Below are 23,734 nucleotides of genomic sequence, written 5' to 3'. Positions count from 1 at the left end.
TTCCTGCACATAGAACAACACATGTTGTATTCCTTATTTCTTCAGCCTTTTGTGGTCTCAAGATACAGCAGGGTTCACAACACAGAAATACTACCTAGGAGAGCCATGGAACCACCAAACATCACTATGTGCTACCACAGATTATATAAACAGAACATTTAAGGCACAACCAAGAGACTCTTAAGCAGAAGACATATTTCAGGAAACAGCCACAAATCATAGCAGCAGCAGCTAAAGGATGGGTAAAATCTTTTCAATGAGACACAAAGAACACTGGGTAGAGTGTGGAAAGGGTGAGGCAAAATGAGTATGTTTTGCTCAGCCAGACTTTGTGGAACATTGTAATTGCCTATTTTCAGCAAATAATTTTCCAGCTAAAGATTCAAATCACAGGACATAAGTATAAATGTACCCATGGTTGCTGTAAAGAGAAAGAAAAGCCTGTAAGCCTCTCACTGAAGTAAGAGACTTCAGACAATATCTATCCCCCAGCAATGACATGAACAGCCTTACAAGCATGTAACAGATTTCTCTGAACAAAGTTAATTAACTGGGGAATATAGAGATGCACATTGATATCACAGAGGGGAGAAATGTTGCTGTTCTCAGTGCTGAATGGTAGAGTCAGTCTGTAAACTGACTACAGAGAGCAGGACAATTTCTTTCATAAGTTCAAAGTCATCTTTCCTCTTGGTGGGTCTCAGCTGGAACTGAAGGACTGACTTGCCCCACCAGTGTAGGAGATTTCATCAAACAATTGATCATTAGCTTCCTTTTTCATCATTCAGCACATGATAAATCACCCAGAGAGAAGTAGTTTTATTGAAGTTCTAACAAATGCTGTTCAAGTTATATCCTCATGCCTGTGTTAGCATCCCCTAACTTTGAGAAAAGTGTAGTTATAGAGGGGGTTGTTCAATTAATCTGCTCATTTGGATTTTTAAGTACCAAATTCAATTTGCTAAGTACATCTTCAACCTTACTGACTCTCCCAACAGTTGCTAATCAAAAAATAATTGCCTTCTACCTCTTCCCTTTGCATCTCCTCTTCCTCTATAGGGCTTGAAAGTGCGGAAGGAATTGTATATACAACTGCAAAACATATAGATGGAAGAAACTATCATTGAGAAGGGACTGCTAGGGTAGGAATTATTTTGCCTTAAAATAATTACTCATTGTCATGACTCAAAGTTTCATCTTTCTGTCCGAGTCTCTCATAATCTTTGTGACAGCAGGAAATTTCAAGAGCTATCTTTTTTTTGACCCCGTAGGTAGCCTATGCTTCTTCTGTATTTCTATGTGTACAGTCTTAGCCCTCTCTAACAATTTTTTAAAAATATATTTAAGATTTAAAGCTGTTTAAAATACAGAGAACAGCCCCATCTGCATGCGTTCCTGTGTGACCTGCACTAGATTAGATGGTCCTGCTCTGCCAGGGAGGTTGGACCTGAAGATCTCCAGGTCTCTTCCAACCCCTAACATCCTGTGATTCTGTGAATAGTCAACTTTAGAGGTGGAAGGCCCCTAGCATGCTTCGTTATTGAACATACTACTTAATGCAAAAGATCAAAACAAGTATCTCCTGATTTTCCAACAATTATGTACAATTATTTCAGCACCTCTGAAAACGCAGACAGGCCTTTTTATTTAGCGATTGCACTGAACAAAGGAAACCAAGCACCAATGTTTGTTTATTGTGCACTTCCCTCTTTGACAACATTTTAAAAGGTTACAAATTTTGCAAGAACAAGCCAGGGCCTGCTGCCTCAGTTTCCATTAGAATATAACATCACTTGTGCCAAGCTAATAAAATATCAGTTTATCAACTTCTGTTGTATTTTTTAACTGGATTTTTCTTCCTTACATCTATTAACATTGCATGCATTTTGCCAAATACATATATTGTGGCACTTGGTTTCTGACCCAAGAGAGAAATACAAATTGAAAATAACTATCCCATGGGGGAACCAAAACTCCTGGACCTATTTCACAACAGACATCTACGGAATTCATCTTCGAATAGAAAATAATGCCCCTCAGATGTACAAACTATACTGGGGATTACAGGCAAATTAGGCTGCAAATACCAAGTATGTCACACCGGTTGGCCCATTGAATTATCCCAGAACTCTCCCCATTCAAAAGGCTCAGGTTTTGTCATGCTCATGGAAATGAAAGATAACAATCCCATAACGTTGCACTCAATATTCATATTTCCCCTCCTGATGCCCATGCAGTTTCTCAAGTATCTAGTCTGCTTAAAGCCAGGATTGCAACTCTGGACATTTATTGAGGACAGATGTTCTGCATATGAAATAAATTAACTATTGATCGTATTTTCTTGTTTTTCAGATTTAATTGAAATTTGACAGGTTTGACTGTTGCAAAATAATACTGTAAAAGAAACTCAGTGCTGTAGGTTTAAAGAAGTTTCATGACTAGCCTGTAAAAATAATCATTGACATAAGGATTCTACCTAGAAAGGCCTCATGATTGGCAGTTACATACTTCCTAAAAGGCTGTTCACCCTTCCTATATGTACTTCTTGGCCGGTAAATGATGGAAACATATATGTCAGTATTGCCAAAGCATGTTCCAGTTACTGGAAAAAGTAATAAGTGGGATAAACAATATAATGGATTCATATTACACAGAAAACATTCCAGGTCTTTCTCCCCCTCTCTCAGATACTGTTAGCATGCACAATTATCTGCAAATGTTTAAGAGAGACAGAAATAAAATGTTTCAGTATCATTCTACGCAACTTTCCAAGATTAATTCTCCTAAGTATCTCAAATATCTCTGTATTAGGCATAAAGACAAAAAAAGCAAGCCCATTCCAGATACAACATCACCAAAAAGACAGAAGAACGTGTCATATCTTCCAACAGATACACATCTTCGTCTTCCTTCTCTTCTATTTCAGCCTAGCCTAACGTGTTCCATTAATCATCACTTCTACATTATACCAACTTTTGTCTCATTTTTCCTGATTTGCATGAGGTACTTGAATCAATACAAAAGCACTTGATCAGTACTGGTTTTTACCTCAAAAACTTCTTCATCCAGAATCCTGGTTCCAAAGACAGTGATGCCATTGGTGTCCACAACTGTTTTGTCACTTCTTGGAAGTGGTTTTGTAGTTTTTTTGTTACAGTCAACAATCATTGTAACACTTTTTTTCTCCACACTAATAGCTACTCGATGCCACCTATTTAAAAAATAAAAACAAAAGACCAAACTTAATTCTACTGCAATTTTTGTTTTTAAAACTAGATCAGTGTATTCTTCTCAAGAGTCTATTGCAGATTGTGCACCAATCAAGTCAAAGATAAAATTTTAAACATCACTATTTCTTTCCTTATTTCATACATACAAATATACACAGTATCTTGTTTGTTCAGCATGTAACTTCTGTTCCTTAGTAAAAAGGCATCTGATTCATAGCTCATTGTGAATATCCTGTATAAGGTGAAGTTCAAGCTGATCTTCTCCAGCTACTACTTTTTCCTCTGTGATCAATCACCAAAATTTTACCATTTTTTCCCTTAGCTGAACATATACCATAGCTGTAAACGTTTTTCAAAGGTATACAACAGTTGCAACATCCATGCTTTTCCAGATACATATGCATACAAATGCTTGCCAATTTTCCTGGAACAGTACTTTGCCTATATAAATATTCACCAAAAAAGTGAATGAAGTGACTCAGAATACTGACAAATTTTATTTTAAAGACATTTGGGAGTACAGATTTGTTCAATTTGCCCAACCATATTATGTTCTTTATGAGTCTTTATTATCAGGAGAGATCACATTAATTTAGTGACCCTCTCTGCTATGACAACTTAAACATCTAAGAGCAAGAGCAGGCCACTGTGTAAACTAACATGGAGCAAAACATCAAAGAATATTTGACAAAGTGTCATATTAGTGACTGGTAAGATGAAGACTGGAATCAAATTATTTTAGTTGGCATTTGTGGCACTGGGGTTGTCTAAATCAGAGAGACAGCTTAGATCACTGTTACAAAGAGCTTCTGTGTATCAAAAGGAACACCTCAAAGCTAATGGGATCTGACTGCTAAACAGTATCACTGAGCCAGAACTCTAATTCCATGTTTTCTCTGGAATGTGGTTAAACATGATCATTATAAAAGCAAACTGTGCATGCATCCTCAGGCACATTACATGGTTTACACTTTAAAAATATATAGCTCATTTTGAGATGAAGATTGTTGTCCTAGATCCTTCATAAAATAGCTGAGTCAGAAGAAAATTGCCAGTCTGTATTTTGAAAGCACGTAGAAGCTGAAAGCATGAAATCATAGCTCACTGTGGATAGGCTTGACTCCATTGACTTAGAAGTTTTACAGTCTCACTGCAGGAAATGGTACTAAATCAAGTTAATTTTGATTTCTTCCCCAGTTTCTCTACATTTTGAGTGAAATTTTAAAATCCATGTCAAAATTTTGTTATTTAGAGCATGTAAATGAAAGGAAAAAAAAAAAAAAAAGAAACAAAAAGAGTTTGCTGCTTTGTTTTATCACTCCTGCTTAGGAAATGCATCAGGTTTAGGTTTCATGGTATAATTCCATTACTAATAATACAAGGGCTAGCAGACAATTACTTCCTTCTTTTATTTATCGTTTATTGCAGAATAAACATATTTTGCCCTTCATTCTTTACTGATTTGTTTCCTTTTGCTTTAATGAAACTGAATTCTATGTATCTCTGAAGGCTGTGTCTGCACTTCCTGGGCTGGAGCACAATGAATAAAAAGCAATTGCAACAATGAATGGCCATTTACAAGCACTAGAATGACACTCCCAGAAAATGACTGCTTGTCTACAAAGGGAAGTTGGGTATAAAAAATTAACAACTCCATTAATAACACCTGCAAAACTAGGTGTCTGAGATTGTCTTTACTGAGGGTGCACTTACTTGCCATCAGCAATGTTGACTGTTCTGAAAAGAGGATAGTCTTCCGGGGCAGGTTTTCCATTCTGGTCTTCAAACAGGAACACAGGGGATCTACCAACTTCAACACCAACTTGCTGAATTCCTTGCTCATTGTAGATAGACAAGAGGAAGGACTGGATACCTTTTTTAGGTTTTACTGTCATTACTATTGAAAAATCTTCAGGAAAATTTCCACCTGTAAGCAAAGTTATACAGAGAGTTACAAATGCAGAAAAGATGAATCTGCTCTTTGAAAGTTTCTGTTTTTGCATAAGGATCCTGCATACAAACTGATGGGCTTTGTGACTCAAAAATGAATACATAACCAAAAAAAATCATACCAATAAAATTTCCCATCCCTTTGTTTTTCCTTTCTGGCCTTGCTTTAATTTCTGCAAGATATACCTGAATGGTTCTTAAAAACACAACTTGTAAACCCATTGCTAATCTATGTAACAAAACAATATATGCGAGATCTGTGACAGTTTCTCTTGCATTTTTTTCTACTCATCTTCTTTACAACAATCTTCTAATTTAGAAGCATGAACTACAATTTCACTCAACAAAATAACTATTCATATTATAGCAAATATGTTCTCAGCATTTCATCTCCCTTGACAGCCACTTGCTTTAGTAGCTCTCATCATATGTATTTGACAATAATATTGTGCATAACACTGAAAAAATACACAGTTAGTTTCATTTAATAGGTGGTTTAGGCAAAGTAGAAGAACATTAACTTTTATTCCCTGATTCTTTCTCTTTGAAATAGAGGTTATATGTCAATCATTGTTTCAACCTTTGCAACTAAAACTAAATAAAATTAAAAGCGGATATAGTTTGTTTGGAATGGCAGGACCGAGGTTTCTATGCAGTACTGTTCTGTTGATCCTACAGGTACCTCTCTAGAACCTAGAGGCAGATCTGTATTTCGCTTCATGTGAAAGGCTATTAAGCTCAGTAACAAATTAAGTGCAAAGCTGAGATTCTAAAATTCAGAATATACATTGGATTCATGCTGCTTCAGCTGCAATTTAACATGCAAGAAACACAGGGATTAGAATCTAATCATAATGCTGGCAAAGAATATAAATACAACTTTCTGTGCACAAGAGTGGGTAAAATGTTCTTAAAACACATTTTAGTAATATAATATGGTAGGTTTTATTACAATAATGTTATATTTTTGAAATGAATAACAAATAACAAATAACAATAACAAAGGCCAAAGAAATTATTTTAAAAGCACTGAATACTTGCCCTGTCTGAAAGACAGGCTGGAAATGCTTAAGGCAGGTGAGATGAATTCAGCTAGTCTGGGCATGTGCTCTTCAAACAGACAAAATCCTATAAAAAACCTTGGAGCTTCCTTAGAAAGGTGACTGAAAACAAGCCCAGTGTCTCAGTTCAGTAGTTTTTGTTACTGTTGCTGTGACATAATATTCTCAAATGTTTGGGGTTTTTTGCACCTAGAGTGTGCATTTTTAAGTAAATTTCCTCTAAACACATTTTTGATTGAAAAAGTCAAAAAGTCAAAATATTAATGACATTCTAACATGTAAAACGATGTATTGCTACATACATATAGTTCTTGGACATATATTTGAAATAATTATAAAAGTAAATCAAATAATTTTAAATTTGTTCTTTATTTGTATAGTTCTATTTGAACAATAACAAAAATAATAATTGAAGGGAAAGTTGCTAGAATCTTTGTATGTATCTGAGCTGCCACTCCTGTCATTCCTGTATGGTTTTGTAAAGGACAGCTGAAAGCATATGAACAAACAGTACAAGAAAAGTTTAGGCAGTTAGCTTTACGATTACGTGATACCTTCTGGTCAGTGACAATGCCTACTATATTCTGGGAAGTTGGCAAATATTGTTAGATCCATTTACAGAAGATGGATACATTGATGCTCCCTCCTTTTCCCATGCATAGCTCCCTTTCAGCTGCAGTGGCTAAAAGATACCTGTGCTTTCTGATGAGTTACATGAGTTAAAAGGAAGCAAGCAAGCATAGATGCATTACAACTTGCATTGGTTAGCTCAAATGATGTCTCACACCTTGGTCTTATCTTGGACCCTCTGTAGTCTTTCCACTACTACAGAGCACTGATGAAAATGGATGAGATCATTCAGATATCTTTAAGGATAATCTGAAAGTAAGAATTTCCTGTGGTGGGGATTGCCTGTTGTGCAAGACTGGAAAGGCAGTAATTGCCATAATCACCTCCAACCCTTTTTCTTTGCCTCCTGCATGCAGAAGTGTTACACCAGATTGGCAAAATCAAGCAGATTCATAGCAGTTGTAAAACAGAAGCTGAAAGTACCTAAACTGAGGCAGTCAAAGGCTATAGAAATGTAGATGTCAGCCAACAACATGAGGTACTTATTTGTTCTGGCATTCAAGAATCATATAAATAGTTGTTACTGCAGCTGCCAAATCTCCACTTTATGCTACAACTTGATTCATGAAAAAGTGCAAGTCAACCCAAACTCTCAGCCTTTCAGCTCTAGACTCTCCGTTTTTGATTTAACAGAAGGTGCTTGTACTGTTCTAAACTTCAAAAACTACCAGTGATTCCAGTTGAATCTTCTGTCCATTTATTTGAATGTTCTTTTAAAGCCTTTTGTTCTACCACTTGGCTTCAATGACACACATTCTATAACTCAGAATATAAAGGTGAGCTTTGAGTAGCTTTTAAATACAATGGATCATTTCTGCATTTTTTAAAGAAAGAGCAGCCCACATTCTGCTAACCTTACTAAGGTGAAGAAGTAATTAATTATACCCATCAACTAATATCAGCAAGACATTGTGGACTGTAATGTGCCATTCAATGAACAGTATTTTCAGCTGGATAGCTCTGTTATATGCTACTTGGTTGAAAGCATATATTAAAAACTGAAGAATTGTGTTAAAATATAACAAAAATTTTCGTTCTGAATTTTGATATTATTTTCCTCTATGACCAAAGAAGTAAACTAATGAGTTAAGTGATCATCTAAGTTATACTTGAACTGTGTATAGCATTACTACTAGAAAATAATGTATGTTTCCTTCTTTTATAGATCTCACGTGACATCTATGATTGCCACTTTGAGGGACGAAAAAAAGTATTTTTCTCTGTCAACATCTAATCTATATATTTATGGACAGAATAATTCCAATTCTTCATGATGTATCAAACCAGAAAAATTAAGCATTCCATGATTTTGGTTTTTAATATTTTTATTAGAATTTTCCTCAATATTTTGGGTCAAGCAACAAGTGACAGCACAATAATGGGGTGAAAGTCTTTCCTCAACATTCAAAGAACCTTTTTCAAAAGGTGATTTATTTCATTTTAGAGAAATTTGAGAGAAGATGGTATCACATTACCTGCTATCCACAACAAGCCTCATTTAGTCCCCCAAATACCCAGATACTCTTAGGTAATTCTTAACAGATGGTACTTCTGGGAGTGATTTTGCAATGGCCAACCACAAGTCATTTCTATCACCACAGCAGTACTCCAGGAAGTACTGCTTTTAAACAGACTACTGAAACTGGAGGAAATTTGCTAAAGCCACCAAATAAGCTCTCCATCAGACTCCATCATGAAAGAACAGGTAGTATGACTTACAGGTCAATTCTGCCAGTGAAAAGCTTTGTAACTGAGGCCAATGAAAACAGATTCATTCAGTGGATAAAGAGCACATCCTGTCATTCATATGGAGGCCTAAGTCTAGGGATAACAGAAGTAGGTTTTGGTACTGATGATGGATTGCATGCTGTGCTTTTGATACCACACAATCCTAAGCAGTAAGATAATTTTTCAAAGTAATATAAAATTCTGAGAATCTTACCTGGGTACAGCTGCTTTGTTGGAGCACTCAGCTGTGCTGCTTTTGAAACCCTGTAGGCAACATCTGATCCTTTTGAATCCCTTCTGTTTGTGCAAAATCCTGCTGTTCTTGATACTCCTTCTGGAGAACTGTGAAATTCTAATGCTTTTAGCACATCAACAGGTTCAGCTAACAAAGAAAACAAACAAATTCACTCATCTTGCATCTCTTCAATATACAGCCTCTAAAAAAAGGATATTAACTTAATTGCAAAAGTGTACATGTAATCATATCAGTAGCTCATCCTATTTCAATCTCAGATTATTCCTACACAAGAATATAAACAGCATTAGTCATTTAAAAACATACATGAGCTGATTCCAGCCAATGTAATTGTTATGATCACATCTTCAAACTGCTTGACTACAGGCTGAAAATTACCTTTTCCCAAAATCAGAGAGTCTTAGCAATTGAAACTCATAACACATTCTTTCAATGAGTGATTTCCAAGAAGCATCACTAAAAGTTTGCACAAAAATTTCAGAAGCATTCAGCTACTAATAGTCTGCCATCAGAAACCTGTCTGTTGCTAACACTGAAATATATTCTGATTACATATGACTGCTTTCTCAGCCACAAAGTGGTAAGAAAGAAGCTAATCTTGTTTCTCATCCAGTGAGAGGAAGAAAAACGTACCTGCTTTTGCTGCAAGGATTGAATAGACTGAATCAGTCTTTCATTATTTCCAAGTTACACTTCAAAACAGACTTGGTTTGTACTTTAGAGCCCAAGTACAATGAGGCGGCATTTATGCTCCGTGTCCAGCTATTTCAAGTTGAAAACCAGAGCTGCTACTGCACTAATATTGATGGCAAACCTCACCCTTCGTCATGCCTTTGAACTGCATTGTGGCATCAAATATACCTAATTTATGCTCTATTATTATTATTTGTCAGTAAATATTGACTCCAAGCCCAAAATTCACTGTGTATATTCAACTACTTGAAAAACTATTTCCAAACCAGTGAAAAGAATGCAAAAACACATGCAAATTGTAATTAGAGACACTGTTGTAAACAAGTCTGTCATGTTTTTTATTATTTGTACAGTCCTAGGCAGAGCCACTGATTTTTATCACTGTAGTACCTCAGAAGTCACTTTAGTGTATTCAATATCAGTAGTAGATGTGAACAAAGTTTAACTAGCTCATCCTGGCATTGCCAAATATGAAGAATTCAGCTTTGTAGTTAAAACCATCTTTGAATACCACCATTCTTTAAACAAAAAAAGCAGAGGTACCCTCAATCAGCCTAGAATGCACACAGCTTCCTCTATTTTAAAATATTCACAAGAAAATGCTTGTGAGCTTCTCGTTTCTCTCATCACGGGCCTTTCCACTTACTTTCAGATCGTGTTATCAAATACAAACTCAATAGCCAATGCTTGTTGCAAGCCAATATGTTGACTTACTACTATAATCTACACCTGAATTTACTTTAACTCTACATATCCTGAAGAGTCAAGATATTATGTGCAAACATTCTCAAAAGAAAAGCTGCTATAGCATGCAACTTCTGAAACTCTTACCTCTCTGTTAAGTAATATCTAAATAATTTCAATGGATGTAACGAATTTTCTATAGATAGTCCACACAATTCTGAACTTACTACCATAGTGAAGGAACTGCCACAGTTTTTTTCTGGTAACCAATGTCTATTTTTCCAGTACATATAAAGCAATTTAACACTAGTCATTGGAAATATTAGTAAAACTTCCCAGTCACTGCATAAGTCAACCACTGCTAATTTCTTTTTCCTTTGATCTTTTCTATAATTTGTACCAGATTCTTCACTATTTTTTAGAATAATGGCTATGCTTTGCCTGGCTGACTGGGAGAGTATTCATCCATACAAAAAAAATATTCATTATTCCCTGCCAGCTCCGCTGCTAAAAAGCTTCCAGACACAAAAGAGAATAATAATAGAACAACCTTCAAACCACAAATTCCAGATAATAAGAACTAACATTTTGTTAATAGTCAATAGATGACATTTATTTCTGCAAGCAAAATGTAAATAGTGAAAATACCAGTCACAATTTACCAAGATTGCTAGAAATGGAACTTGTCACAAAATTTACAAATTGTATTTAGTAACCTGTGCAAAACAAGCAATTACTTTCTCTCCAAAGGTAATATGCCTTAGTGAATACTTAGAAATAACAAGTAATAGAAGCTGCTTCCCTCATTTATATAAAAGATTTTAGATGGGCATTTTGACTAAAAGCTAAAAAGCAAGTAAGTTCCTTACAAGTCTTTAATAAACCAGGCAAGAACCTACAAGATTTAATATGCTTCTTCATAACAAAGTTGCTTCTGATAATGCCCTGATAAGGATGCAACCAATCCCTTATTTGAGTTGGGAGGTACCAGACTTGGTAGTGTCCTCGCAGCTGTTACTGTCACCTCCAAGCTGAAAACTGGGCACTCTGTGCAAAGCACTTCTCGCTTACACTCCTCCTGTGTCATGTGTAGGATTACCATACACCACATATATGAGGAACACTGTTCTTTGCTAGTGGAAATTTTGTCTCAGTCAATTTCTGGATTCAATTGATGATATTGGGTTTTTTTACATTATTCTGAACTATGGCAACCTACTCAGAGCTAGTGTTCAGTAGCCCTGACCAGGCTGCCAAGATATCAATCTTAAAATTCTTTATGAGCTCACTGTGGGTGTTCAGATGACCTGCTTAAAGCCTTTACTAAAAGCACTAGACACAGTTGCTCTCAATATGCCACAAAGAACAGAAATGTAGGAATCCAGTCAAAAATAAACAGTTCTTGAAAAAAGAAAAAAGAAGCATTTAGATCCTAACTGGTTAGAATTAACCTCTTTGAAGAATAAAGGATGGTAAGTCCTTACACATCCAACACTGGCCTGCTTAAAGGACCAGGATAGAAAGGTAGGAAGTCACCTCGCAGAGTCAGGGAAGATCATAGTCTGGAAGCTAGTGGCTGAAAGTGACTTCTCTGCTTTCTAGCTAATGAATTAATAACCACATCTTTTACAAATATAATGGCTCATGGATTGAAAAAGAACCTCTATAACAATCCAGATGATATTTTGACCATATACAAACAATTTTAAATGCCATAGCTTTCATTTCATTCCACAGTCTCTAAATGGAAATAAAATCTGTGATATATAATACCTATTATTACTGATATAGATACTACATATATGGATCAAACTCTGATGTTTTTATAGTGCACTATACTAAAGAACTACTGCCATTGTTCAGTGATTTCTTCTCGAGTTAGGCAGAACCTAGTAAAAACAGCAGGTTCATTTTTTATATGTTATAAAGTCATATAATATAAGTAGTACTTATTGTACAAGATCAGAGAACTTGTTTCCTTCTCTTTGATTTCCTGATACTTTTGAGCTGCAATCTGTTACATAAGATAGCTCTCACTTCTCTCCATGGAAAATGACCCTAGAGAAGGTTCCCAGGTACCACTGCAATACAGGTTATGATAGCAAGAGAAATTGTACAACAATGCAGAGACTGAAGTCATTTGGACACACAATCTGTACAGATGACATATTCAATGTGACATCAAGCTTCCTTGTCTTAAGGATGACCTCAGTTTTCAGTGTAAGTGCTTAGCAATTCCACATCTCTCTATGGGAATGCTTCTTGTAGAAGACCACAAAAACCTCAAGTAGAAGGATGTACATGATATGAACATTTTAAGTATCAGATGCAAGAAAATTTGCATTAAAATGGTCAGGTCTGGTCAAAAACATTTGGATTTAGTTAAATGACTGACAGAAGAGTAATTGTAGTGGCAACTGGTGGCTACTAAATTCATTCCCGTATGAAATTGTTCCGGGGAAGGCCCATTTAGACTAAAATGTTTATCTTTTATTCAAATGCCTAAAAAAGTTACTCATTGGTCTTACTCTCTTTATAAGAGAGCCCAGGCACAATAACCCTTCCTTGTTTCAAGGCTATGTTCACCTACATGATATCCAAGGTCCCCCAATAGCATGGTGGGGGACATACTTCAAGTGTAAACAATTAAAAAAAAAAAAAACAAACAATATTCTTTACCTTACAGCCATACCTTAGCAAATTGAGTGTGGAACTGTTAGCTCTGCTGTTAACTTTAGTAACTGCAACTTTTCCTTTTTTTTCAGGTATAATAAATAGTACTTTTTATAATAAACAGTTGTTTGGGGTTTTGGTTTGGGTTCTGTTGTTGTTGTTCTTGTTTTCCCAGCTACAATGAACAGACAACTTCTCAGTTAATCATAATTCTCCAGCAATGCCTTTCTTTTGATTAATGTGAAAGTGAGAATTGTCAGTGATGACTCCACAAACAGCCCTTAAATGTTACAATCAATAACTCATAATTAATGAGATACAATCCTGGAATAGAAAATAGCTTTATTTGCCCCAGTAAAAAGAATTATCTGAAAAATTCAGAAGACTAATGCTTCTCAGTAACTACTATTTTACTTCCTATTTTTTCCATGGAAATATATTTCCTTCTGCCAGCAGTCTGTTCCAGTGGAAGTATCACAAAACTAAAACTTAAGAGCACTGAAATATTAATCTTGAATACTAAATGGAGTGTGGTTTTTAAGTTTAGCCTTTTCATTTCACTGTGACAGACCATTTAAAGAGCAGAAGCTATTATAACCTGGTAGGCTAAAATATGCATGTTTGTGGACATGCCTTTCCAAGTGAGGTACCTCTGCTTAGGTTTCTAAGTATGTATTTAGGAACATAAACAGAAAATACTAGCTCTTCCACCATTTTGTGTAACTAGGCTACCTAGTTAAGGCATAATAGCCTATAGTTATTTAGTTTCTTTACCTTTGAATCCCTAAGTGCTCATTCTAAAGACTTTCCATGTATTCTATAGGTGGCTAAAGATAAAAACTACAACGATGAAGGTTTCTAACTGACATTAGATAGTCCAAGAAATGAAAGTATTTTCACGAACAAGAACTTATAGGAAGAGGTAACTAGTCTTCAGTTTCTGCTGCTGACCTCTCAGAATGGTGCTGTCAGGTCAGAAAAAGGGGGAAATTTCTTTTAAAAACAGTCTTAAATACAGATTGTTTCAAAGTTCTTCTGCATTGGTTTATTTTAGCTACCATTTATCAAGCTGTTTCAGCAGTTCTCCTACTGTGAAACCTGTAACTTTTCCCCTCCTTACATTCCTTCTCACAGGTAATTAGTCTAGTTTCTGAAAGCAGTTTAGTTTACCAGCTAGACCAACACTTTCTAGAGCAGGAGGAGTAATAAATGCTGCCACTTTGTCAAATTACTCCTAAGGAAGTCTTTACTAGCAGTGTTAGAATATGGATTTGTTTGTTGACCTTTAGGATACAATAGAAGTGCCACCTATGACTTACAGTCTGTGCTATGTCCATTGTCATAAGAATATTTTCGTTCTGATTTTCACCCTTACACACTTTTACTTACTGTGGAAAGGTATCATATATACCTTTTAAAAACAGAAATAAACATTATTATTATTATTGTTATCCGTACTTACTAATTTACTGTGCTCTTCATCTGTTAAGCATTAGTACAAGAGCAGGAATTCAATAGCATGTAATGCCCAAAATACTTCCCTGAGCTTCCCACTTGTTAGAAAGCACTCTCCTACCTTCCCATTGCAGGCTCTAGTCTCTGTATCCAAAGTAAAGTTTATCTGCAGTTCTGTTACAGGTGCCTAAGCAGCACAAAAGGAACTCTTCTGTCCCTATAATTTCCTACTGGCTAGCGCTGGGCAGATCTGCACTTCCTTACAGGCTTTTGGGATTGGCAGTCTGAGATCTGCCTGCCTCCAAACTCTCTACTGAAAGGTCAGACATGCAACGGAAGACTGTAGTGGGAGGAAGCATCAAAAGCTTCAGTTCTGCAGCATCCTTTGGGAAGTTTTCAGTATTTTTCATAGATGTGAACTGAAGAATTTTACAGAAGTGGGTAACATGAACTCTGTTTTGTGGGCTGCAAAACCAAGTTGCAGAGTATATTCCAGGTACAAACCCAAAACTACTTAAGCTGCCTACAGTAATTACATAGTGCTCAAGGAAAAACAAGGTGGGTTGGAAGTGGGATGGGTTTTTTTTTTTTTTTTTTGGTTGGTTGGGTTTTTGTGTTTTTTTTTAATATGTATCTAAATACGAATTTATGAGATAAACTGATTATATATTGTCCATGTATATGTTCCTGGAGACATCAAGGCTGTCTTACCTGTTCCTACATGTTAGCTTTTAGATTAATTATGTAATTGGGATCTTGGCTGGTGATATTTTTAGAAGAAGGTGTTATTGCAGTGCTTTCATATTTAATAATTATGTGAACTAGAGATTATCCAGATGCATACAGGAATGGTTTAAATGGTCCTTGTTTCACCAACAGAGAAATGTTTGTGTGAAACTGCTCAGAACTGGCTTACTTTTGCTTCCACACCAGTTATTTGGAATTTTGTTCATTGACTTTCTATGCTGCAAAATCTACTAAATACATGGTAGTGTTTCAAAGACAATAATGACAGCCTATGAATGTATTGGACACATTTGTTCTATTAATTAACTATTAACTAGATCTCTTTTAAAAGACTGATCTCTAACACTCATACAGTTAAAAAGAAAAACAAACACCAAAAAATACCCATTTAAATCCCATACTGAAGCCAAGTGGAAAACTTGCCTGTATACAACTACACACTCAGATCTTATTTAATAAGGTTAGCTTGCAGGCATATTTTTTTACTGAAAGTATTCAGCAAAAAGCAAGAACAGGTATATCTGGGTTTTGTTACATTGCAAAATTCTAGAGTGTAACATTGACATTTCATATTTGCTTTACGTATTTCACCACAAAATATGCCTTCTTCATTACTGAAAGTTTACATTTTTATCACTTGTTCAGCAACACTGACTACAATCAAGCACTAAAGACCTGATCTTGATTCCACAGAATGTTTCACTTGTTACCCACAAAAGACTGGGCTAGTTCATCATCTGGTGCAGATCTGTATTGATCTATTACTTTACACTATTTTAACATCAGTCTCAATAGTTCCATGGAGTTATTCCTATTTTACACCACAGCAGATTATGTTAGAAGTGCAGTCCAAGTGTCTAACTGTGCTGAGGCCTCTGCTAAAGATTCCAAAAGTTCTTTTTGTACAGACAGTGGACATAGCACATCCAACTGCGAAAATCAGCAAAACAAGTATTAAATTCATGGAATATCCTGTTTCTTCGACCATATCAAAAAAGGCAAGATCTAAAAGTGGTCCCTGCTACAGGAAGAAATAAGCAATTAAACATGGAAGAAATTGAACCCTCTTCAATGGAAGATTTCAAATGTGTAACATTCGCACATTCTTCAGCTGTAAGCATAGAAAAAATATAAAACACAGCTAGGGACAAGATCTGCAGATGGTGCCATTTACAGTAATCCTATTTAATTTACCAGAGAATCAGCTAAGTTTTGTGTTTTTTTTTTTTAATCATACAACTAAAAGCTTTGATTGTACTTTCACTAATGCCAAAGGTATTATTCATCAGGGACTTCACTGTATGTCAAAGTTTTAATGCATACAGTATGTGAAATAGACATCAGCTCTGACATTCAATATTACAAGCCCTTATGTGTGATCTAAAAAGAATTTCAGTTTTGCCAGATTCTACTACTATTGTGATAACAGGGTCAACAATTAATCCTTACATCTACAGACTGTAAACTTGGTATTTAATACTGAGCAGTACAATTTTAAGCCCTTGCAACAGACGTGTGTTTCCCTAATTAATTTTAAGCCACTACTTTCTATTGTGTCCATCCAGAGGGCAAATCTTTTATCAATGCATAAGAATTCACATTCTTAAAACATTAGCAATCACTCGCAAGTTTTGCTTAATTTGTTCCACTCTATTATCAACAAATAGAACAATGATAAACTAACCAATGCTGGGATGGTTTCTTCTGAAATGAAGAGAGCTCTACAGAGAAAAGAAAAGCAACTTTTCAATCTTTCTGGCAGATGGAAACCCTACTGTTCACTACTGTACAAAACAAATCCAGGAGAATCATAATTGCTTCAGTGTGTTTTAGGTATGACTTCACTTTAGTAGTAATGTCACGGCTCTTATTAAGCTGCAAATGTGTTAGAATTAAAGGCTGTATGTAGAAGAGACTAAATAACTTTGGGCAAGACAATTGTAAAACTGAGTACGACAACTTTTTTCCTGCTTTTCCTAGATTTTACAAGTGCTACATGCAGGAACAATGAGGTGGGTTTTTTTTTTGTTTGTTTGTTTGGTTTTTTTTGTTTGTTTGTTTTTGTTTGTTTGTTTGTTGGTTTTAATCAGAAAACACCATAGCACCACAAAAGGTTTTATTTCAAATATTTTGTTTTTCTATGAAAATTCCAGTAAGGGGTGCTAGGTGAGAGATTATTTCAAGCCAAAACCACCAAATATTTGTGGGTATTCTATATGTATTTATATTTTGTAGTTGTTATTTATATTTGTTAACATACACAAAACTGACACTGATAAACTTCTTATCTGCAGAGCTAGTAAAAAGGCATAATTTCCTGCAGCCAGTCCTTTCTGGGATCCTTGTGAAACCTTCTAAATCAAATGCAACAATTCACACTCAGGAGACTCTTTAACACATACCAGTCATTTTTCTGTGTCAGATGCTTGCTTCTGAAGTTGAAATAATTATTTCACTTTAGAAACAATTAAAATATATCTAAATTATATAGCAAACCAGACATATACATGCAGATCTCTCTTGCACTATGCTGGGAAGATTGGACCATTTCACCTGCTGATCCCTGAGACTCAGAAAACCTTCAGCTAGGACTATCAGCTGACTCTAATGAACTCACCCTTTGATTTAATCCGTCTTGTTCACTTTGTGAATATTTAACTTAGAAACCCCTGTATGTCCCATTTCTGGCAGTTTATAAAATTAAAATTAGTACACAAGACTATCTGGCTGTAAAACAAAGGAACAAGAAGAATGTTTATACTCTTTTTCAACCTTAACAGTAAATTTATGAGTTTAAATCAAGTGTGTCGTCTATCATTAGAAGTCCTGAGAAGAGATTCATGCTTTTCTAGTTTAAAGCAGTGTTCATGTAAGAGACAGATTGTTATCTTCCCAGTGTAACTAACTAAGCAATTACAAATAAGTAACAGGGTTAAGCATTCACCCACAAAGAAAACTCTCCTTTTGCCATCACTCATGAGTTCAGTTCTGCATTCCTTCTGCACCTCCAGCTCCCACTAGCATCCAAGCCTATGGGGGGGGGAGCACAAGGAACCTTTGTATTTTGCAAGATGACTGTAAAAAGTATCTATTCTATATTAGAAACACATCTGCTTGTCACTTACACAGAAGGTCCAAACTGTATTTCCTATATATAGCTTCATAGTCTCATTTTCAATAAGGAATCTTAAATGGTTTTGCACTCAGATTAAGAGCTGCTTTTCTATTTGCTTCACAAAGATTATAACTAACTGAGTTTTAGTTTCTTTCCCACAAAATTTAAATCACTATCACAATAATGCATTGATGCTAGGCTCTTATAAAAAAATTCAGTGTTGAAGCCATGCCATTTCAACTAAATGAGTTTATTCATTCCAAACACATTGCAAGCAGACTTAGCATTAAAGGTGAGGAAGGGAAAAGGAAATCAAAGGATGCCTTCTAAAACACTGAATTCTGTTTACTTTAGTCAAGTCATAAAGCAAAAATCTTTTTAAAAATAGCTGCTTAAGAGCTGGTGGGTGCTGAGCTTACCAAATATGAGTCACTAGTTTTCCCATTCACTTGCTTCTCACTTCTGTAACTTTCTCTGTCTAATGAAGAAATAACTCAAGGAGAAATAACCCAATCAGACCTTCAGACCCACTTTCTTAGTACTATGAAAGACACCTCATACTTATCATTTTTTTTTTCCTGTTAAATAAAGCAACATGAAAAAAAAAAAAAAGTCAAGAATTTTAGGAATCTTTTGAGGTTTTTCTACATGGAATGGATTTTGTTGTCTCAAAAAAAGGTCACTGATATATGATTAACACTTTGTATGAATACACCATGCAATCTTCTTTACATAGGGGTAGTTTATGAAAAGACAATTGAAGACTACAGGGTTTAATTTAGCAGTTTATAAGGGTAATGATTCATGTTTTACCCATCATTTTAATTTAGTCACATTGCTTACCTGCTGTTCTATTTTACTCCTCAGTATTTTCTCTCCTACTTTTAAATATGAATCATTATGTCCTATTTTATCTTTTAAGTACTTTAAAAAAGATGAGAATACATAAAAAGATTCAGAAATACCTTTCTTGCACTCTGTTAGGGAAATTAGGTCAAATTCTACTCCCTCTGTAGTCAGTGGAAAAACTCTTACTGACTTCAATAACAGATCAAGCCCTAAACACACAGCTCCCTGTAGTTTCTAAGCAAATGGCATACTGTATTTCAGAAAAGTTCAAGAACTAAATTATGTTTGGTATGCTTCTACAAACAGAAGAAGTCTGTAGTTTTATGTTTCTGAAATGTTCTCTATACAGTAGAGGAAAAGATTTTTATACAGGTTTTAATTTTTTTTAATAGGGTTACTAAACCCAAATTAGTCTGCCTAATGTTGCTGAAAGTATTTCAGTAACAGATGATTTCTGCTAGATTTTTCCTGGGCTGTTTGGGTTTAGATCTTCTTTTGAGTTTTCATTTCCATCCAACCCATCACATAAAAATAACCTACACAAATACTACTTAATTAAATCAGTTGTTCTGTGAATGGTAGCATGGAACAAAGCATAAGAAATTTATCATGCCTTTGCAAACAGTATTTAGCACTGAAGAAATTTAGTAATGAAGCTCTGCCAGGTTAATCCAGCCTGGGTGTAACTCCACGGGAGCCTGTGGGATTGCAGCAGGGATGAAACCTGACCCCTGCCGATCCCTGTCAGGGATGGGGCCAGCAGGGGGCAGAAGCCTTGATCGATTTGACAGCGTCAAGGTTGTGCCCAGGTATAAAGGGCTTGAATGGAAACTGATCACCTTACTGGGCTCCCTCTAGGACGCCTGTTGATTCAGAAAGTGGGAATTCAGACCGAGAAATACCTCTTTAAAATAATAAATGCATAAAAATTAAACCTTTCTTTCCAAGAGTTAAGCCCCTTCATAGATGTCAGACTCACAGCAAAATAAAAACCTCAGTCCCCGCCAGACTGGCTCCGGTGGGTGGGAGGGAGGGAGAAAGCAGCATTTCCAGCCGGCAGGAGAGGAAAGCGCTCTCGCCACTGGAGATTATACACTGCAGCTCCGCCAATGCGCGAGGACATCTCCAAAAGCTTGAGCGCCTCGCCGGCGCCCAGATGGGACGGCGCGGCGGGCGGCCGAGGCTTGAACAGTGCCGGGCAGCAGCACGGAGGGGAGAAGTACGGAGGCGAGAGGGGTGGAGGGGGATGGGTGAGGGCGAGGGGAGACTGCTGTTCCTTCCTGCTGAAACTGCCGCGCTGCTGCCTGGCTCTTGTTTCCATTGCAAGTCCCCCGCGGGCTGCACCCTGGCCACCAGGTCCGCGGACACCTAAGGGACCACTGGGTTCCCCCGCGGAGGCTGCAAAGGGGGAAGGAGACTGAGGACGGCGACCGTGAGACTGAGACCCCCGAGCCCACCCCCAACGCCCCCGAGCCCTCCCCCACCGCGCTGGGCATCTCTGGGCCCGGCATTGCGCACACCACCTGCGAGGCGCCGCTGCGAGCTGCTCTTCTCAGCATCTGCCAAAGGGCCCCTTCAAATATATTTTCGCGTCCCCGAAAACTTTTTGCGCAGGGAGACTCTTTGCAAAGGGAAAAGTAAAAAAGAGAAAACGGAGAAAAACGGAACGAAGAGCCTCCACTGCGCAACTTTCCCTTTTCCTCTCTGAGGAGAAGGCAGATACTTGTCGCTCCATTTCAGCCACAACTTGGTGAACTTGACCAAAGCAACGACTCCGTTAAGTTCATCAAAACTGAAAATCATATGCATGCTTCACAAAATTGAGTTTAGTGCTGGATGAGATGTCATTCTGTTCAACAAGTATTTCTTTCATCTTCCCACCCCGCCAGTGCATCCCCTTACTGCAATACAACCACATCCAAAGTTAAAGACTGAGGCTGAAGAGGAGCCATCCCTCGGCGGCACCTGGGAGGAACGTCCCCTGCCAGTGCTGCCGGGGGCTCCCAGCGGGTCTCCATGCCCCAAGCCGGCCTCAAGCCTTCTTGTCTCTCCAGTATCGGGAGTCGCTCTGACAGGTTTCCCCTGAAACGCGGCCCTAGCCCTGCCTAGGTCCTTCATCCCGAGCCAGGAGGGTGGGGGGGAGAGGTAACTGGACTCTCCAGCTCCTCTTTGCTTTCTTACCTCCCTTGACCTCTGAAGCCTGGAGAAAGATAGTGAAGGTGATGAGCACGGTTACAGCTGAGTCCCAGGGCCACCTTCTCGTTTTCCACCTTGTGGACCATCTCTGCATCTCCATGCTGGGCACCCACAAGTACGAATTAAACCCAGGCGCCTTCAGTTTATACCAGCTCCGTCTTTTCCACTATGTTCCCAGAGATGATTTCTCCTATAGAGCCATACGTGATGTACCAAAAGGGTTTTTTTTCACTCTCACACCCCTCCCTCCCTCTCTCTGTCCGGCCTTGCGCAGGCCCCACCAACCCGTCCTCCCTGGTGCCCTGCCTTCAGACTGACGGGAGATGAGGGGCTTTAATCAAAATGCAAAGAGCGCCGCATCCCCCTAAAGGCTTCATCCCGTCAGAGGGCTGGGCGAGAGGCTCTCAGGGCCACCCCTGGAGCCCAACTGACAAGTTAGCCGCCGGGCGGAGGCCAATCGCACGGCTCCCCCTGCCGCCCACAGCACCGCCCTCCGCCTCGGCAGCCGCACATCGGCACCTCCCCGGCCGCCGGTCGCTTGTCGCCCGCTGTACGGCCGGTCTCCAGAGTTCGAGAGAGCGGGTCTCCCGGCAGTAGCGCTTGGAGAACGGGTTTCGGCGGGGTGGGAGCAGGCCAGGGCACGCCGCTGGGGTGTCCGGCCAAGCACTGCCGCCCCCCGTACGCCCCGCCGCTGTGCTGCGGGCCCCTCGCCTTTGGAGCATGCGCCGTGTTGGATGCGCGACCGCTGCCCCTCTCGGGGCGCAGGGGCGGGCGGCGCGAAAAGGGGATGCGTGGGCGGGCGAGAGAGAGAGGCGGGGGTCGAGACTGGGGACAAGCAGAAAGCAGAGGGAGGGGGGCGCCGGGCGTGAGGGAGCGGAGATCTTTGAAGGGAGAAATGTGCGTGAGAGCAGCTGGGGCGCCGAGGTGAAGGCCTGCTGCGCGGTGGCCCTTCGAGCACCTCAGAACTCTTCTTGCTTGAGTTGGTGCAGCAGCAGGTCCAGCCCCGGTGGTCCATACCCATTCACACCGTCCCAAGCGTAGGTTGTGCTCACAGACGCTTAGGGGACTTCTGGGGACTTTGCTTTAAGGATACTGTAAGAAAGGAGTAGGGTGGTGAAGGAAAAGACGTCCCCGTTCCCCACCTCACCACATCGTGAAAATCAGTTTCACAGCTCCTCCCTGAACAACCTTCGGTTGTCACTTGTGCATTCCTACCCTACTTGTGCAGCAATCAATAACGGGGACTGAGCTGTATGTAGGTGGTAGAAACCTATGGTAGATGTGAGTCGTGTAGCAGGTCTGGTTGAGATCCCCTGGAGTGGTCAGATTCTGCTCTGGCTCCTGGGAAATGAGAGAAAACTATGGTCATAGTTCAGTAGAACAGTATACAATTTTTCTTAAAATCTGCTTTCATTGAGATGTTTCTATTTTTATGTTTTTGAGCAATTAATAAACGCTTTGTCTGCAGCCTTGATATGATCTTACATTTTATTGCACTAGTGTTAGTACACTTACCTCTTCTTGTCCTTGATTTTCTGAAATAGTGGACACCTTACGTTTACAAATGAGGGTACTGAGATGTATATCACAGTTAACACCTAAGCTCCCTTAAATACCACACATTGGGTGCTGCTCACCGTGAAGAGACACACAAGGTTATTCTGGCACTTCATGCCAGCTGTGGAGCACCAAAATGCCCCATCTTTGGCATTTTTCTGTGTCAAATCCTACTCCTTCAGAACTGTCTTAAACCCTAATAATATACAGGGCCCCAGAAGTCAAGAACTGATTATTTGTACTATTATTGTTACCCTACAGGTCTGTGTAATTTCTCAGTCATTTCCTTGGTGTATCCTAGAACAGACCAAGTTAATTCCTTCCTGTTTCATCCCCCTTTGTTACAGTTTCAGTAGGTAGTCCCAATGACAACGTATTCTTTTCACTTAATACTTTGTCATTGGAAAGTCTTATAAGCTCTGAAGTTTCCTCTTGATGCTTAAAAATTGCACATCATTTTGTCATCAAGATTCTTGCACCTTCCAGCCTACTATTACACGGCTTCTCTGACATTTTTGAGTCTTCCTGTTAGCCTAAGTGAATTGTATCCTAGTAAAAAGGGGAAAATTCTGTCTGCCCAAGGGAGGAAATGGAAGCATTTCAGATAGGTGGAGAAAAAGAACAAGTATTCTCACAGTGTATAGAACAGTAATTTAACACAGTGCCTTTAGTTATTTAAATTTTAGCAGATGTGGTTCAGCTCCCAAAATACCAGTGATACCTGCTGAGTTTTGTGGTCCTACAGCAATCTGAAGCAGAACAAGTAAAACAAAATGCTGAGTATTTGTCAGACTGTTAGATCCCTGCAAGGCATTGGAGGAATAATACATTAACCCAGGTGAGGTAGCATACTTATATTAGTAGACAATCCTCTATAATTCTATTTTTTTTTCTAATACCAGAAGCATGT

The 23,734-nt window shown here is 38.3% G+C and overlaps 1 protein-coding gene across 3 annotated transcripts in view; it reads right to left on the bottom strand.

Annotated features, from left to right (window-relative positions):
* Positions 1-21,872, bottom strand: part of COL11A1 (collagen type XI alpha 1 chain) — a 127,238-nt gene extending 105,366 nt beyond the window's left edge. For all 3 annotated transcript variants that reach the window (XM_068140998.1, XM_068140999.1, XM_068141000.1), the window contains exons 1-4: positions 21,253-21,872; positions 8,814-8,981; positions 4,944-5,157; positions 3,049-3,211 (exon numbers count right to left, since the gene is read on the bottom strand). In XM_068140998.1, the coding sequence (XP_067997099.1) occupies positions 3,049-3,211; positions 4,944-5,157; positions 8,814-8,981; positions 21,253-21,367 (660 nt within the window). In that variant the 5' untranslated portion in view covers positions 21,368-21,872. The remainder of the gene's footprint in view (positions 1-3,048; positions 3,212-4,943; positions 5,158-8,813; positions 8,982-21,252) is intronic.
* Positions 21,873-23,734: the final 1,862 nt, after the last annotated feature.

The sequence above is a fragment of the Melanerpes formicivorus genome, unplaced genomic scaffold (genome assembly GCF_026170545.1).
Source record: "Melanerpes formicivorus ecotype bairdi unplaced genomic scaffold, bMelFor1.0.p_v2 SCAF_7, whole genome shotgun sequence".
Lineage (NCBI taxonomy): Eukaryota > Metazoa > Chordata > Aves > Piciformes > Picidae > Melanerpes > Melanerpes formicivorus.
Note: the sequence above shows the minus strand (reverse complement) of the source record. Positions and strands in the feature narration are given on the sequence as shown.